The sequence below is a fragment of the Capricornis sumatraensis genome, chromosome 6, assembly GCF_032405125.1.
Source record: "Capricornis sumatraensis isolate serow.1 chromosome 6, serow.2, whole genome shotgun sequence".
NCBI lineage: Eukaryota > Metazoa > Chordata > Mammalia > Artiodactyla > Bovidae > Capricornis > Capricornis sumatraensis.
The window spans coordinates 19,128,269-19,146,300 of NC_091074.1; the positions used below are offsets into that span (position 1 = coordinate 19,128,269).

At 41.0% G+C, this 18,032-nt stretch overlaps 1 protein-coding gene across 1 annotated transcript in view; it reads left to right on the forward strand.

The window, feature by feature from the left end:
- Positions 1-2,376: 2,376 nt before the first annotated feature.
- The window catches only part of CCDC25 (coiled-coil domain containing 25), a 33,557-nt gene continuing 17,901 nt past the window's right edge, over positions 2,377-18,032 (forward strand). Inside the window, exons 1-4 of the mRNA XM_068973757.1 lie at positions 2,377-2,474; positions 7,684-7,731; positions 10,906-10,945; positions 14,237-14,288. Of these exons, the coding sequence (XP_068829858.1) occupies positions 2,447-2,474; positions 7,684-7,731; positions 10,906-10,945; positions 14,237-14,288 (168 nt within the window). The 5' untranslated portion in view covers positions 2,377-2,446. The remainder of the gene's footprint in view (positions 2,475-7,683; positions 7,732-10,905; positions 10,946-14,236; positions 14,289-18,032) is intronic.

Consider the following 18,032-nt stretch of genomic DNA (forward strand, 5'->3'; position numbering starts at 1 on the left):
AAGACCTGAGTCTCTGGAAATTCGTGAAGAGCTGCAGCTGTAAAGATCTTTCTGAGGCTGAATGAGGAAAGACAGGGGAGAAAAGCGACCCTGTCCCCACACACTGTCAGGGCAAAAGGGCGAGAAAACTCAGCGTCAGAAAGATGGAAACCCGGAGACCTGGAAGCGCGGATACCAGCTCGCTAGCTCTGGTCTCCAGGCTAGAATGCGCCAAGCACAGAGCAAAAGCTCTCTTTCTTTGACATTCACTCCCACTCCCACAGAACCTCCTGGTCCCCTGGTTCTTCCACATCACGCCTCGGCCCCACGCAGCACTTACCTGGTAGCACCTCAGACAGGCGACCTCTCCTCAGCCGAGCCCGTGGTCCCCCACTGTGTTCAAATTCTCGCGCGCCAGTCCAGGCGAAAACCGCTGCGTTCCGATTCGCCGCTTCCCAGCGTATCCAAGGGCAGGCTCGACGATTGGTTGTGCACCAGCGCTTGCCCCGCCTCGCAGGAGGTGGTCTCCAAGAGTCTCCCGCCCTTGCAAGGCCGAAACTTCTCCCCTGGTGGAAACCACGTCTTCCAGAACCCCTTGCGGCAGCGCCGGGCTCCTTTCAGGAGGCTTTACCTAGGTGCATTCTGGGAGTTGTAGTTTTCCGCAGAATGAAGGCGTTCTCTGGTACTCGATATATTCTGAAGTCATTTGCTGTTAAGATTTTTTTTTTATAGCAGCCTAAGATTCTCAAGTTACTTTTCCCACTTGGAGCTATAATGTTGGTGATCAGTCGCTAAGTCGTATCCGACTCTTGCGACCCGATGGACTGTAGCCTGCCAGGCTCCTCTGTCCATGGGATTCTCCAGGCAAGAATACTGGAGTGGCTTGTCATTTCCTTCTCCAGGGGACCTTCCCGACCCAGGAATCCAACCCAGGTCTCCTTCATTGCAGGCAGATTCTTTACCGACTGAGCTACGGTTACTTTTTTTTTTTCCTAGTGATGTTAGGGGAAGCAATTAAAAAAATTTTTTTTTCAAGTTAAATAAATTAAATCACGCCAGTAACATCTACGTGCCAGGTATTCATGCACGTTTTAGTGCTTTATTTCATTCACCACAGTCTATGGGATATGTACCATCGTTCCCATTGTATAGAGAATAAAACTGAGGGCCTGAAAACAATTACTATTCATAGGACAATGTATATTCTTCCTTTGGAAAGCCCAAAAGTTCCTAAAGCACTCGTTTGTTATTAGCTACTGTTATGTTTGTGTACCAGCTCCTAGTACACTCTCTGGGCACATTTCTTAGTTCTAAAAAAATTTAGTTCAGTGATGCGCTTAACTTCACATAATAAGATAATATAAATAACCAGGTTAAAGCGAAGTGCTGTTGGGAACTGAGTCAGATCATTCCCACTTTACAAGCGGAAGATTTGAGGTTCCCTCAGCCTCGTAGGTAACAGATGGCAGATCTTGGATTTAAAGGCAGAACAGTACGAGCCCAAACGCAGAGAGGCATAGCCTCCGGTGAAACTAACTTTAATTCTAGATTGTTCACCACGTCCTAAACCTTTTACACCTATTAATTTACTTAACCTTGGCAAAATAACCTGTGAATTAACCGCTCCATTCATCCTCATTTTGCTAAGTGCAGCAACCGAAAGTGCCCAACAAGTGATGGAGCTAGAATGAGAATAGTGGAGGAATTTAGGTTCATTCAAATTTTAATGAGCTTCTATACTAAGTTCCGGAGAAGGCGATGGCACCCCACTGCAGTACTCTTGCTTGGAAAATCCCATGCAGAGAGGAGCCTGGTAGGCTGCAGTCCATGGGGTCACAAAGAGTCGGACACCACTGAGTGACCTCACTTTCACTTTTCACTTTCATGCACTGGAGAAGGAAATGGCAACCCACTCCAGTGTTCTTGCCTGGAGAATCCCAGGGATGGGGGAGCCTGGTGGGCTGCCGTCTATGGGGTCGCACAGAGTCGGACACGACTGAAGCGACTTAGCAGCAGCAGCAGCATACTAAGTTCCAAGTACAGTGATTAGTTCAGTGAAAGCGTAGCCGTGAAGAAGGCACAAGGTTTCTACTTTCAGGGAGCCCAGATGCGAATGAAAAGCGGCAAATGAAACCAACTTGATAGCCCACAGGGTGGAGGTTCTAAAAATAAAGCCATGCTGTGGCATTTTTCTCTTAAGATAGTTCTCCGCATCGTTTTCCACCCACTAATCCTCCTGCCTCCATCCTCTCTCCTTTGACCCCCAAATGAGTTCCGAGCGCGCCGACACCGCCTCCTCAGCAGAATTGAAGATGGCGCTGGGGACAGGCGTTATGATGCGACCTGACGTCAGCCGGAAGTGCGTGAGCAGTTCCGGGGAACGCGGCCTCCGCGCTTCCGGTATCCTGAGCTTCCAGGTTTGAGTACTGTTGCTGGGCGCTGTAGTTGTCCCACCGCCGCTGGGATCATGGTGTTCTACTTCACCAGTAGTAGCGGTGAGTGGTCGCCGAGACCTTCCGGGTCCCTGTCTTGACTGTGGGGCTCCGAAGCCGAGACCTGGAGGCCACCGCTGGTCCTTAAGTGCCTTCTTGGCAGTGGGTGCCTCTGCCCTCGTCCTGATGGTCTCTCCACCGTGTCCGTCCCAGTCCTCCCAGTGTGCCTCCTCGTCAGTGCCTGGTTTGGGGAGAGGGGAGCGTAGAGGGACCATCCCCAGAGCTCTCTTTGCCTCCGGTCGGTCTTCTTTTCCCTCAGTTAGAAAGACCTGTCGCTTCCTGGAATCAGGCAGTTTGTGGACTTATTCACACTACATCGTGAAGTCTTCTCTTCCCCACCCATCCCCGTAACATTTAATCTTGCTGCTCTCTGGTAAGAAAGGAGACACCTGCCAACAACTCTGCCTTACAGAAAGTGCGCCTTACCCTTCCTGGAAAGGGTTATTGGGTTTGGATGCTACCGAAAGACTCCGGAGTGGCGAGACATACACTCACTGGGCAGAGTTAATGTCCCAGATTTTGAAAAGTGACATGATAGTTTCTCATTTGTCTTTGGCAGGCAAGAAAATGGTGTGTTTAGTCCCCAGGAACTGCAGTGTCTTCGTTTCTCTACTTATATTTTTCTCTTTGCCTTAAATCAACCCCCCAGTTAGCTGCTCCTCCCCAGAGACAGACCTCGCCTATCTTTTACAAATGGGTTTTTTCTTTCCTTGTTCCCACCCCAGGATTGCTTAGGTATATCTCTTGGGGGAATCCCCTTAACACAATGTATATGTTCAGCATTGCACTTATCATTTGATGTTAAACTTTTGTCTGCTTGAGATAGAGTGTAAGCCCGTTGAGGGCAGGTACAGGCTCTCCTTGATCCGCTAGCATAGTGCCTGACTCTTAATAGGAACTCAGTAAATACTTACTGAATAAACGAATGCTATTTTTTGGCTTCTAGCACACTCTATTCTATTGCTACTCTCTGCCTACTTGTTAAAGGTGAGATTTAAGTGAAACCAATAATAGTGGTTACGTGGGTTTGAACAGGGTGGCACTTGCTCTTTAGAGATGAGAAAGTTGAAGCCCAGGAAAGTTGTAACTCAGAGCCCTCCTCTGCTACTCCATCACACTGTCACATCTCATTTTTCTCAATAGTTTAGGCTTCCACAGTGTGCTGTAAGCCATTTCTCTGTTTCTGTGGGCTTAGTTTTTTCTTATCCATATTATTAAAATTACTAGAAACAAAATTCAAACTAGCCTGAAAAATCATTCTAAGCTCCTAATTGCATTTTTATCTGCTGTCTGTCCTGTTCTGGCCCTCTGTCATAATATAACAGAAGCATCTTTTTGTAGCTTCTCCACTCAGGAGAGTCCTTGACAACATAGTTATCCATACAAGCCCAACAATGGAATGACAAATATAGGCAGGGCGTGTTGTTGTCCTGCTTTAGTTGCTAACTCATGTCAGACTCTTTGAGACTCTGTGGACTGTAGCCCACCAGGCTCTTCTTCCCAGGCAAGAATACTGGGGTCAGTTGCCATTTACTTCTCCAGGGGATCTTCACTGACCCAGGGGTCAATGTCTCCTGCATTGGCAGGCAGGTTCTTTACTGAGCCACGTGGGAAGCCCAAGGCAGGGCATATAGGTACTAAATGTATTTTATACAGGCTACGTTATTCTCCTTAAAGCGATTCTAAATTCTTTGAGTGCCAGTCATATACACAGAGATGCCCCTAATAGAGCAGAGGGATTCAGTTGATTTGTGGGTCATTTTTTCCTCATTGGCTTACATTGCGGCATCAGAACTGCTTCCTGTCGGAAAAATATTTGGCCTCTTAATTCTAATAAATCTACAATTGTGCAGCTTTTAAAATTGCAGAGTAATATAGTAGTAAATTTTTTTACATATTCCAGTACGGAAAACAATTTGAACATACAGAATCTTCAGGAAATGACTTCATATAGATAGATAGCCAAGCTTTTCAACCAACTGATGGTTTACTGCAAAAAAAACCCCAAAAAACCCTTTAAAAAAATGGGCTGGAAATCACAATAGAAAATTTTTGCCTTCTCTTTTGAAATTAGTATCTCTGATTAAAATCTGCTTATTCTTTCATGCTCCCATAATAGATTAAGGAAACATTAACCTTGCTGTATTTTCAGTGTTAAATTCAAGATGCTCTGATTTATGGGTTCCTGCACATTAGTGCATTAAGCACGTTAAGTTCACTTATGTTTTTAGTATCTTTTACCAGTGTCCATCTCAATATAGATGATTCTGTAATTATGAAATTATCACAACGCCTCAAAAGTTGGGTTGATTGCTATACCTGAGTCAGGAGTCTTCAAGACAACTAGTTCTCATCACATTATTTGGATGAGAGTTACAAGAGTACTAGAATAATTCAGTTTACTCTCCCTTTATCCCTCTAACATGGAAAGGGAAAGTCGCTCAGTCGTGTCTACTCTTTGTGACCCCATGGACTATACAGCCCATGAAATTCTCCAGGCCAGAATACTGGCATGGGTAGCCTTTCCCTTCTTCAGGGGGATCTTCCCAACCCAGGGATTGAACCCAGGTCTCCTACATTGCAAGCGGATTCTTTACCAGCTGAGCCACAAGGGAAACCCAAGAATACTGGTAGCCTATACCTTCTCCAGTGGGTCTTCCCAACCCAGGAATTGAACTGGGGTCTCCTGCATTACATGTGGATTCTTTACCAACTGAGCTATCAGGGAAGCCACTGAGGAGAGCTTAATTGAGACTTCTTACTCAGAAGTCATGCTCCTTTTTTTTTTAATTTTATTTTCTATTTTGACATTTCAGTCTTTTGGAAAAGTTACAGGACTATTAAAAGATTTCCTTTATAGCCTTCTCCCAGATTCCCCAAATCCTAACATTTTACCACACATGCCTTACCTCCTTTTTCCCGTTCTGCTTTTTCCATGTTTTCCATCTCCCCTTGCCCCACTCTGTCTCTGCATACACAAAAACACACTCACAGGGTTTTGTTTTTATTTTCCCTGAACCATCTGGAAGTTGTGTCTTAGCCTTAAATACCTCAGGGTATTTTTCTTAAAATCAAGGATATTCTGTTATCAGAAGGCATTGTTCACTATCCAAATTAGGAAATTAACATTGCAGTGATACTATTACCTAGTCAGCAACTTTTATCCAGTTTTCATCAGAGTCCTCTGAATTTATCACAAAAGAAACCTGCAAATCAATTGTTGTATTCTGTTGTCATTCATTGCTCTCTGGAGTCTTCTGGTCAGAGCAGTTGCTCAGTCTTTTTCTCTCATGACACTGTCTGTTGAAAAATTATTCTGTAGAATGCCCCTTAGTTTGGGGTTGTAGCAGTTATGTTATTAACCACCTCATTTTATAGGTCCGCCATCCATCATCTGTCATTCTCTTGGCAGGAGCTTAGCTAGCTTGCCCTGCAGAGACAGCTTTGTTTACTTCAATCATTTAAAAAAAAAAAAAAATTTTTTTTCTGATTACAAAAACCATCTATATATTTTGTAAGCAAGTAGGTAAGGTCACTGTTAACAGTTAAATATATATATATATCCTTCCATAGTATAAAGAAAATGGGTGTGTGTATTAGAAACATACGTAAGCATGTTTATATGTACAATTATTATTTCTTTTTACATATTGAATCTTACTGTTTGCAGATAACAGAAATACTGTGCTGCTAGCTATTCACCTACTCTTTCTTTTTAATGGATCCATGGCCTTTTGTCTATGTGTTCTCTGCTCTTAATTAACGCCTGTTCAGTTTGTATGGAGAGCTTCATTGCTTGGTGAAATGTTAGTTAGTAGGGTATGTACTCCTAGTGGTGACATTATAGGATCAAAAGGGTGTACAAATACAGTAGCGCCCCAAGTGAACATCTGAAACACTTTTTAGTTGTATTCCTGCAGTTGGTATTTGTTCAGTGCTGTGCAAAGGGCTTATCAGGATAATACAATACTTAACTATAGACAGATCTCTCTGTCAATTAGTCAATACAAACATTCTCTCCTTTCAAACTCCTCTCAACTACTTCCAAGTAATTATGGATGGTAGTCATCATAACTACTCACTGAAGGAATTGGGAGTCTTCTGTTCCCAAGAAGGGCAACTGTGCTTGATCATTTAAGGAGCTTGTCATTTGGAAATTACAGGGAACCCTGAGTTTACCAATCTACAAATGAAGGAGTTCAGAGCTCCACTTAATAGAGTAGTCCCAGCTCTGGAGCGACGGCCAGCAGACAGCCTAGCCCAACCTTAACACCTGTCAGCCAGGCTTTGTAGACAGAGACCCAAGCTCTGTTAATTCAGAAGTCTAGATCCAAATGGGGTCTAACAGATTTTGGTAGACTAGCTCAAAAACTCAGGACCCAGTTACGATTTCAACTACAAAACCTAACTGATTGCAGATGGAGGATTCGCACAGCAAAACACGCTAGCTCAGGAAAGCCAATATCATTCCTAAGGTGAGCCACACCCGGAATATTCAGTTTGATTTAGGGTAGGAGTTCCTAACACCAACTTCACATTAGAAATCGCTATTAAAAGAGATCTTTAAAAAAAAAACCCAATCCCCAGAGATTTGAATTTGGTTGGTCTTAAGTGGAGCTGGGGCAGAATTAGGTGATTCTATAAACAGGGTTCAGTGTCACCGATGAGAAGAAGCTTGAGAACCATGTTTCCCCTGAATGTGGTAGGGAGCCAGGTATGATTTGCAGCACCCCTGGAATGCAACTAAATCAAATCATGGAAGATAAACCTTACCTAGGTATAGGAACCTATTTTTAAATGGTTGAGGTGATGAGTTTGGGTGGTTTTTTTGGGGGGGAAAAAAAATATATATATATAGAAGAAGGCAAAAGTAGATGATGGAACTGGAATTGTGTTGTGCTATCTCCCTGAGAAAGTAGGAAAGTAGCCGTTTTTAAGAGGGTTGGTCAACATTTTACAAATGGTCAGTATTTTAGACTTTGTAAGCCACATAAGGTCTCTCTAGCTTATTCTTCTTCATTTTGCTTCTTTCAGCCCTTTAAAAATGTAAGAATCATTCTAAGCTGAAGGGCTGTCCAAAAACAAGGCTGGATTTGGCCTACCAGCCATGTTTTGCCAACCCGTCATAAGCATTTCTCCCTTGTTTTTCCCACCAAATAGGTGTGTCTGTAATGATGTTATCTAACTATGTCTTATTTTTGTTTTGTCTTAGTTAACTCATCTGCTTACACTATTTACATGGGAAAGGATAAATATGAAAGTAAGTTTTCAAAAGCATTTGATTTTGAAATTTTCAGCAGGTAAGTGTCAGTTGCCTTTTCTGTCCATGGTTTCTTGGATGGGTTTTCAGTTAATGACTATAACCCATTAGAAGGAATTCCAAATGATTAATTTTCTTATAATGTATTGTATCCAGTGATAATTGAGAGAATTAGACCATTTGTTGCTGATTAGGAACTTACATAGTTTTGTGGTACCATTTGATTTAGGGGTGATGGGAATCAGAAGTTAACCTTTGCTGGTTTTCATCAGATAAAAATAATCTGTGGCTTAGACTTTTGCAAAGATCCTTTTCTGTACATTTTTACCTCATTTGAGAAACATATCTTGTTTTTTTTGAGGCAGAAGATGGTTCTTTTTGAGTTGAAATGTGAACAGTGTTTTGAAGCTTTCTTGACCACTGTCACACATATATCTATATCTTTATATATATACACACACACAGACACATCTATCACATAAAATGTATATAACATTATAAATATGATATGATAGTTATATAACCATATAATTATAAATCAGATCTATACAACAGTTTTGAACCCTGCTATAATTATAAGCAGACTCAGTATAAGCAAGACTGTCACATCCTAGCCAAGAGAAAAAACCATATAGCATAGCTCATTTTTAAACAGTTTTTTCCTTATAATGAATTTATGCCATTGACTCTGGGTGTGACTTAATGGAGAAGCAGTGTGCAGTGTATTAAAACTTGAGTTTTATATTTCTCCTTGTAATCCATGAATGTCCTGGGTAAATTTTCTCATAGCATTCTCCTGATGAACCTAACTGAGAATGCTACTGATACCTCCCTGTATTACACTGAGCAATAATGTACAGTTATATCTCCTGGAGTTTGCTGAAACTCATGTTCCTTGAGTCGGTGATGCCATCCAACCATCTCATCCTCTGTTGCCCTCTTCTCCTCCTGCCCTCAAGCTTTCCCAGCATCAGGGTCTTTTCTAATAAATTGACTCTTCACATCAGGTGGCCACAGTATTGGAGCTTCAGCTTCAGCATCTGTCCTTCCAGTGATTATTCAGGGTTGATTTCCTTTAGAATTGACTGGTTTGATCTCCTTGCAGTCCAAGGGACTCTACGAGAGTCTTCTCCAGTACCACAGTTGGAAAGCATTGATTCTTTGGCACTCAGCATTTGTGGTCCAACTCTCACATCCGTATGTGACTACTGGAAAAACCCTAGCTTTGATTATACAGACCTTTGTTGGCAAAGCGATGTGTCTGCTTTTTAATATGCTAAGTTTGTAATAGCTTTTCTTCCAAGGAGCAAGCATCTTTTAATTTCATGATGGCAGTCACTGTCCACAGTGATTTTGGAGCCCAAGAAAATAACATCTGTTACTGTTTCCACCTTTTTCCCATCTGTTTGCCGTGAAGTGATGGGACCAGAGTAGGGGTCAGTTTTTCTCCGAACCTAAAACTGCTCTGAAAAATAAAATCTGTTAAACAAAAGCAATGCAAAATGAGATAATATTAATAGCAGACATACAGAGAGTAAATGTGATTAGGGAGAGCCAAGAAGGCTTCTTGGAGGAGGGGGTTAAAGTGGACTGGCTAGATTGTGGAATCCTTTAAACCTCAGTTGTAGGAATTTCTTTCTATAGATATAAATCTAGATACAGAGTTTACGCCTCCGGATATAAATTTAGATTCTACCCAGGCCCCACTGGAGTGGTGGTTCACTGTTGTTAAAGTATATGTAGGAAAAAACATCTGTTGTGTAGAACATTTTTTCCCCAGGTACTTTTAGAGTCATCCACTCTCCTAGTCTGCTGTTAAAATGGTATTACGTTTTTCAGGTGCTATGTTCTCTACTGTGCCTAGCACATCACATTTACTTCTAATAGTCTTGATGACTTCTGACAAAGGACTGGATGGAACAAAAAGGAATTTTAAGTTGGACAGTTTACTTTCACTAAAAAAGCTTTCTGATGTGACGCCAGCAGGTGTCACCAGGGAGCCAGACATTGCCCAAATGAAAAGAAGTTTTTATAATTTCCTTTTTCTCATCTTTCTGATTACTTGTTGGAGGTTTGCTCAACTTTTTACTTGCACTTATAGAAAACTCTTCAGAAAACTCAAGGTGTATGCATTTGCTTAAAGTGCCCTCATCAGAGAGGGGACTCTATCATCTTTTTGCTTTTCTGGACAATAAATACCTCATTCAAGTTAGATAGATTATACTTGAGTACATTTTAAATCTTCATATGTGAATCACTTTGTTTACCCTTTTTAAAAATCTTTTTATCTAATATCAATACCAAGTAATGCTTCTGTATTAAACACAGTTACTAATTATTGATATGATTCATTGGAGGTATATATTAAAATAAAATGTACACACATGGGAATTCCTGACCATTGGTCAGGTCTCTGCACTTTAACTGCCATAGCCCAGGGTTCAATCCCTGGTAGGGGAACTGAGATCCCAGAAGCCATGTGATGTGGCTAAAATTAAAAAAAAAAAAAGGCATACAACTTAAACAAATACTTCACCTTTGTTCACTTCACCTTTTGAACAAATACGTCATGATTATAATTGTTCAATTGTAAAAACTGTTGAAAGTGTTTTTTAAAAAAAGAAGTTTAAATGAAATATGCTAAAGTTTACTGTAAGTTGGGAAGGGAAAAAATACCAGTCTTTTCCACAAAACTTTTTCTCTCTCTTAATGAAGAAAAGAGTAATTCAAAAAGCCTTTGATAATGGAAAATGTAAAAAAGTTTTTTTGAAAAGTTTTTGTTTTATTTAAAAATTATTTATTTTTTATTGAAGTATAGTTGATTTAAAATATTACTTTAGGGAATTCCCTGGCAGTCCAGGGTTAGGACTCAGCACTTTCATTGCCAAAGCCTGGGTTCAGTCACTGGTTGGGGAACTAAGATCCTGAAAGCTGTATGGCATAGCCAAAAAAAAAGAACCAAAGAATAATTTTAAAACTGAATTAAAATTTTAAAAATAAATATTAGTTTCATATGTACAATGTAGTGATTAGGTATTTTTATAGATTGTACTCCATTTAAAGTTCTTACAAAGTAATAAAATTTAAAGTTATTATAGCTGTATTTCTCTGTGCTGAACAGTATATTTTGTTGCTTATTTGTTTCCTTTTGTTTGTTCTCTTCTGTCTCTCCAGATGAAGATCTGATAAAGTATGGCTGGCCTGAAGATATTTGGTAGGTAAAAAATTTTGGTTCTGCTGTTTACAGATCGTTGTTTACTTTCTGAGACTTGGCCAACCACCTGGCTCCTGTGATTAAAACTACAACTCATGGTTTGCCATTTGTTTATGACTGTTTGGTGGTAAAAAGCTGACCACCAGCTCCCTTCACTTATAAGTACCACGTTAACTGGGAAGGAGGTCTCAGAGATGGACCTCAGGCCTGACTGCAAAGGTCTTCAGAACATAGGCTTGCTTTTACCACCTGTGTGTCTCCTCAGAGTAGGTGGCTGAGACCACCTCACTGAAGCCCCAGAGATCTCCAGATCTGTCATGCAAGAGATAAGAATGATTATATGTGTTATGTAGTTACCTGCTGTAAGGTTTGGGGCAGACATACCTGCGGAGAAATGATTACATATTCAGATTTACTATGAAAGGCAATTCACAACAGCCTTTTACCTGACATTAAAAGAAAAAAGTAAGTGGAAGAGAAATTTCCAACATTCAGCCTACATCTCCTGGAGTGCACTTACTGAACTGGTGTCTACAGATGCCTGATATCCATTTCAACACTCTTAATAATCTTGAGATTTAATGTCTTGTTGGAAGTGATCGACTAGTACTTCCAGAAGCTATTTGAAGTCTGATGTGAACTGGCATAGCCCTAAATTTCAAGACCTGTTCCAGTTCATAAACCATTAATCCTGGAAACATTCCGAGGCATGCAAAAAATGAATGAGTTGATCTGCATTCCAGGGCAGATTTTCAACCTGGGTCACCTTGACGTAGACTCTGGAACTGAACCTCTGGGAATGTCAACATCTGAGTTTATACTAGGAAACCTCCTACAGTGCTTGGAAGCAAAGAATTTTTCTAGGATTAAATGAGAATGGAACTAAACTCATTTTTTAAAGTCTTTATTGAATTTGTTGAAATATGGCTTCTGTTTTATGTTTGTGGTTTTTTTGGCTGTGAGGCATGTGGGATCTCAGCTCCCCAAACAGGAATCAAACCTGCACCCCCTGTATTGGAAGTGCAGAGTCTTAACACAGAAGTCCACCATGGAAGTCCCTAAATTCTTTTTAAACAAAGGAAAATAGAAAAATTGTGCGTTTACTGCCTCCAGACTCCCTAATGAGTAATCTATCCAGAGAGCCCACTTGAAGAAGTAAAATTACCCAGCTTTGGGTGCTCTGCATCTCTACAGTGTCAGGTCAGGGATGCTCATACATTCAAGTTTCTAGTCTCTGTATTCAGTGAAGGGTAATAGTGATTAAGCAGGGAGAGGAAAGTAACCGGAAGAGAGAAAACCAGGGAACTAGTGGGCATAATTTAAACTTGGAGTGAGCATTTGGGATGTTTGTTAAGCAAGCTTGCTCCAAGTGGTTTACAGAGCTGACTTTTTTGTTTGTTTTACACCTCAGCCAAAGCCCTGAATATCTGTACATTTCCCCTGCCCTTTGTAGAGGTGTGCCTATAAGCCTGAAGTTCATGCAGATCAGCAGTGGTATTCCTGTGTGTGTGTTAGCACTTCGACTGCCTGTGTATGAACCCAGTATATATGTATGTTGAACTGTATATGTATTTCTAATTGACAGAATTCCACATCAGGGACCTGTAAGGGAAGTGAGAATACAGTCAAGCTACTATGGGTGTGTAGAAAAGAGTTGTTGTAAATAGAGAACTTTAAATTGGAATGGGAGAAGTTTTCTCAATTGAGCTTGCTTATGAATGGGGTATTTTTCTAACATCCTCAAACAGGGTAGTGAGATATAATTCCTAGATTTTCAAGAAGCTTGTTTTCTGGCTGGACAGTGCCGAGCAGAAGAAAATCAGTAGGAATCTCTTACAAGAGAATGCAAGTGAGTAAATGAACCTGAAGAAGAAAAATAAACCAAGATGTTATGTTCATTTCTGGCTGTCAGTATTTGTGAGGAGTGAAACCTAGAGTCATCATAGACTGCCAGAAAATGTGTAAAACTTTTTTGTGTTCAAAGTCACTAGCAAGATGCTTAACCTTTTTAAAGAGGGCATTACAAATAGCATAACCTTGACCTTTATATAGAAGCACACTGTCTACATCTTGGACTGGGTTTAAATGTGTAACCATTTTCAGTTCTAAAAAATCCTTTAATGCTAATAAAATATCTAGAGAAATGCCTAATGGGCTGTGATGTGTTCCCTTAAAATTTTATTGAACATTCTTCAGTCTTGAAAGGACTAAGGAAGAGAAGGCCGAAGTTAACAGAATCAGGAGTGACAGCTGTGTGTTACCATTGTTTGCTAGCATTCTGAAGTCATCTTTGGGTGTTGGGAAGAAAGATCCACCTCATTTGGTGATTTCTAAAGGTGAAAAACTTAAAATCCCCAAATGTTGGGTTAGGCGGGAAAAGGACATTTTTAAAAGATTTAATTAAATTAATGAATGATAGAGCCTTAATGAAAGGTAAATGCAGGACTTTGGGAGTAAGAGGGCTTTCTAATATTTTTAGGACAACATCATAAAGGGCAATCACCATGCTTTCCCAGGAATTGAGTATTAGTGTCATTGTTAGATGTAAGGCTAAATGAATTGGGTTTTGGAGTTTTTTTGGTTTTGTTTTTTCTTTTAAAATTAATTTTTTTTTAATTAATTTTTACTGGAGTATAGTTGCTGGATGAATTGCTAGTCTGACCCCTAGTGGGAGGTGGTCCACTTACTGCTTCAGTCCTTACTTGACTCTTCTGTCTCTGATTGACATTCTCTTTGGATTGTTTTGCCATTGCTTGAAACTCAGGATGTCCCAAACCAGACCTGTCATCTTTCCCAGCTGGCTCCCTCTCCAGCTGTAAGATGTGTCTGTCAGTGGTCCTGCAGGTTTCCCAGGCTTGCAGCCCTGGAGTCTTGATGACTTCTTTCATTCCCTTCTCTTCCCTCCTATAATTCCTTTCCCATGTTTGTATAGATCCCATGCTTCAGCCTGGGACCCTCCAAATCTCAGTTCACCAGTGAATCCTGGGGTCACTGATAGTTCTTTCTCACTTGAAAAAATCACACTTCCTGGGCATTTAATGTTCGTCACCTTCTGTACTCATCTTGGCACTTAGTCTTGCACAGCTGCAGAACTCTCCGTGTTTTTCTCACCTCTGCCAGTTGAAAGTGAGCCCTTCAGAGGTGGTTGGCTGTGTTTTCTGCTCACCATGGTGCTCAGCGTGCAGTAGGCAACTGAATTCATATTTTTGGCCTGGAGGGCTTTCAACACAGGTGGCATGAGGAGATGGGTATCTTGTACCTCTTGCTAAAAGTGGTTTTCATTCTTTGTAGGTTTCATGTGGACAAACTCTCTTCGGCTCATGTGTACCTTCGATTGCATAAGGTAACTGGATTTAAACATGGATTCAAAATTTTTTTCTTCAGTGATGAGCATCCTGTCTTGTCCTCTGTCTTTTTTTTTTTTTTTTTGAAAATAAATTGCTTAGAGTAATAAATACGTACAAAAGTCTACAAATTAGCTGATGAAGAGATGTCTTCCCCTCACCTAGGAAACCACTAAGGGCAAATCTGGTAGCTTGAGGTTTGGAAGGGGAGCACAGCTAGCTACCCAGCTAGAGGCACTGTCTTGTCCCGCCAGCTGAGGTGTGCTGTGTGTCGCCTCTGCTCTCTCTCCCTGTCATTTCAGTTGACACTGCTGGACTTCCTGTCTTCTTCTGGGGAGATCCCACTGTGGTTCCTTTTTCTCAGACTGCTGATTCTCCTGTCTCACCAAGGGCACATGTACCTGTTACCCGGGGCTTCTTCAGGAGGTTTAAAACAGCATTATCATAGTAAAGGGAAAAGATTCCATGTTCCCTAGTCACATAAAACTGTTTTTCTAATCTGTCTTTATATCCATATATTTTGTATAGTTGAATCATAGGGTATAGATAATTGTTATGTGAAGTTGGTGATGGACAGGGAGGCCTGGCGTGCTGGGATTCATGGGGTTGCAAAGAGTCGGGCACGACTGAGCAACTGAACTGAACTGATATTTATTTGGGGATGATTTTAGATTTACAGCAAAGTCGCAAAGGTAGTACAAGTTCCTGTACATGCCATGTCCAGTTTTCCCCATTGCTAACATCTTACATTACCATGGTAGATTTGTCAGAACTAAGGAACCACGGGTGCAGCACTGTTCACTAACCTCTGGGCTCTGTTTCGATTTCTACAGTTTTCCCATTAACATGCTTTTTCTTTTCCAGTATCTGGTCCAGGATCCCACATTGCGTTTTAGTTGTCGCATCTGCCTAATCTCTGGTCTGTGACAGTTTCTTACTCTTTCTCTGTTTGTCCTGACCTTGACAGTTTGAGAAATACCGCTCAGGTAGTTTATGGAATGGCACTCAGTGTGGGTTTTCCTCACGACTAGACTGGAGTTACAGGTTTAGGGAAAGAATAGCACAGAGGTGGAGTGCTCTCATCCCATCATGTCAGGGGTACGTCTTATTCACAGGACTTAGCACTAATGTTGTTAACCTTGGTCTCCTGGCCAGGGTAATGGTTGCCGGGTTTTTCCACCAGAGAGTTGTATTTCTCCCCATTTCCATACTTCATTATTTGGAAGCAAGTCATAAGTCCATCCTGTACTCAAGCAGGGAAAGGATAGAACTAAGTCCCACGTCCTAGAGTAGGGAGTATTTGCATGCATTGTTTGGAATTCTTCTGTAAAGATTCGTCTCTTCTCCCCCATGTATTTAATTTAGTCGTTTACTTATGGACTGTGGCATTTTGTGGCTAAAATCGTCCCTACTTTGACTCTTCCACCTCAGCTCCTGTGTTCCTCTGACATGCTCCTGTCGTTTTGGTTTTGGAGCCCTTCCTTACTTTCTGACATTCCTAGATGCTCCAGGCTCATGTATTTTCCCTGCTCCAGCCCTAGAATCAGCCATTTCTCCAAAGAACCTTGGTTCCTTTTACTGAGAAACAGTATTTAGAAACCAAGACCTGGACTCTGGGAGTGCTCGTTGCTACTGGAGTGGCATTGCTTCCAGGCCCTGTCACGTGACAGAGCTAGGAAATATGTGTGTGTAAATATATATATTAACCCATGTTAGTAATTTGTGTGGATAATTGTTTCTGTACCTACAGTAAGCGAAACATGAGCTCCTACTGATGTCTCTGGTGAATCCATTACTGTGGGGCCTTTCTCACCTTCCTTCCTTGCTCATCTATTATTACTTCCTTCTTAGACAATGGGAAAGGAGACCTGGCTCCCACCATCATTTGCTTATTTGAATCCAGTCTATGTGGAAGTGGTTTCAGATTTGGTGACCTGTATACCCATAAGAAACAACTTTGTCAACTAAAGTACAGTGTTTATGTGTAGTTATTTTTGGTTTCTGCCTTACAGTTTCCATTCAAAATGCTGCTTTTCAAAGTTACTTGTAAGCTGCTCTCTCCTCAATGCCTTGCAGTGATATTTGTCGTGCACTTAGATTCTTTTGTCTCAGTTTCCGTTCCTCCTTGGCATCCCCTCGTTGATTGTATTACATGACCATATTATTTTTATATTTATTGTTTTGACTGGCTGCTTCGAGTTGACAGTATGCCACAGTTAATTTCAAAGCTCCCTATCAGAATATAAGTTGTTTACAGCATTCAGTATTATGAAACCCCAACAAGAAATATTTTTTATGAACTATTTCCTTTTTCTCTTTTGATTTTTTTTAAGTGTATTATTGGGTCAAAAGATAGAAACATTTTAGTGTCTCCTTTTATGCCAGATTGCCCTTTGAAAATATTGTGCTGATTTAAAATGCTACTTGATATGTATAGGTTTTCCAAAAACATTTTGGGGTTTTATAACTTAAGAGCAACCTTTTGACTATTTTTAATAATTAAAAAAAAAGATATCATTATGCTGATAATATTTACTTCTCAATGTATTAACAAGATAAAACATGCTACCCCACCTTTACTTATTCTGCTTATGTTTTTGAGAACTGTATGTAAAAAAAAATAAAAAAGTTTGTGAACTCTGTGCTGGAACAAAATTCTGAATTTTCCTAGGCAACTTCTTGCCATTCTGAAACTATTTTAAGTTTAGAGAAAATAAAGAATGGTGTTCCCAACTTTCCTTTTGGTTCAGATTAAGTTTTTTCCTTTGGGTTCTGCTGTGTCAGAAAATGGAAATAACGGTGATAGTTCCAAGTTCACCTTACCACCAGTTAGTTACTTGTCTGAACAAGAGTTCCATTTCATTTTCTTTTGGAAGCCCATAATTGTTCTCGATAAAAATCTGTGCTCCTAAAGGAACTTCTGCCTGGTTGATGTCCTGCAGTAAAGGCCATCAGTTCAGTTGAGTTGCTCAGTCATGTCCGACTCTTTGCGACCCCATGGACTGCAGCATGCCAGGCCTCCCTGTCCATCACCAACTCCCGGACTTTACTCAAACTCATGTCCATTGAGTTGGTGATGCCATCCAACCATCTCATCGTCTGTCATCCCCTTCTCCTCCTGCCTTCAATCTTTCCCAGCATCAGGGTCTTTTCCAATGAGTCAGTTCTTTGCATCAGGTGGCCAAAGTATTGGAGTTTCTGCTTCAGCATCAGTCCTTCCAATGAACATTCAGAACTGATTTCCTTTAGGATGGACTGTTTGGATCTCCTTGCAGTCCAAGGGACTCTCAAGAGTTTTCTCCAACACCACAGTTCAAAAGCATCAATCCTCAGTGCTCAGCTTTCTTTATAGTCCAACTCTCACATCCATACGTGACCACTGGAAAAAGTAAAGGCCATAGCCCTTTGTATTAATTAGTAGGTACCAAGTAAGCGTTGGCGATGCAGTGAGACTAAATAATTCAGAACCTAGACTCTGGAGCTGGACTGCTGGCTTCAAATCCTGGCTCTGCTCATACCAGATGTGCACCTCTGAGCAAGTTATTCAGCTGTGCCAGTTTCCTCTGTAAAAGGGAGCTCACAAGCCCCTGACTCACTGGGTCATTGTAAGGATTAAATGAGCTAGCATGACTGAAGTTTTGTGGTTTTTTTTTTTTTTTTTGCTGCACCATGCAAGATCTTAGTTCCCTGATCAGGGATCGAACCCTTGCTCCCTGAATTCAGAGCTCAGAGTCTTAACCACT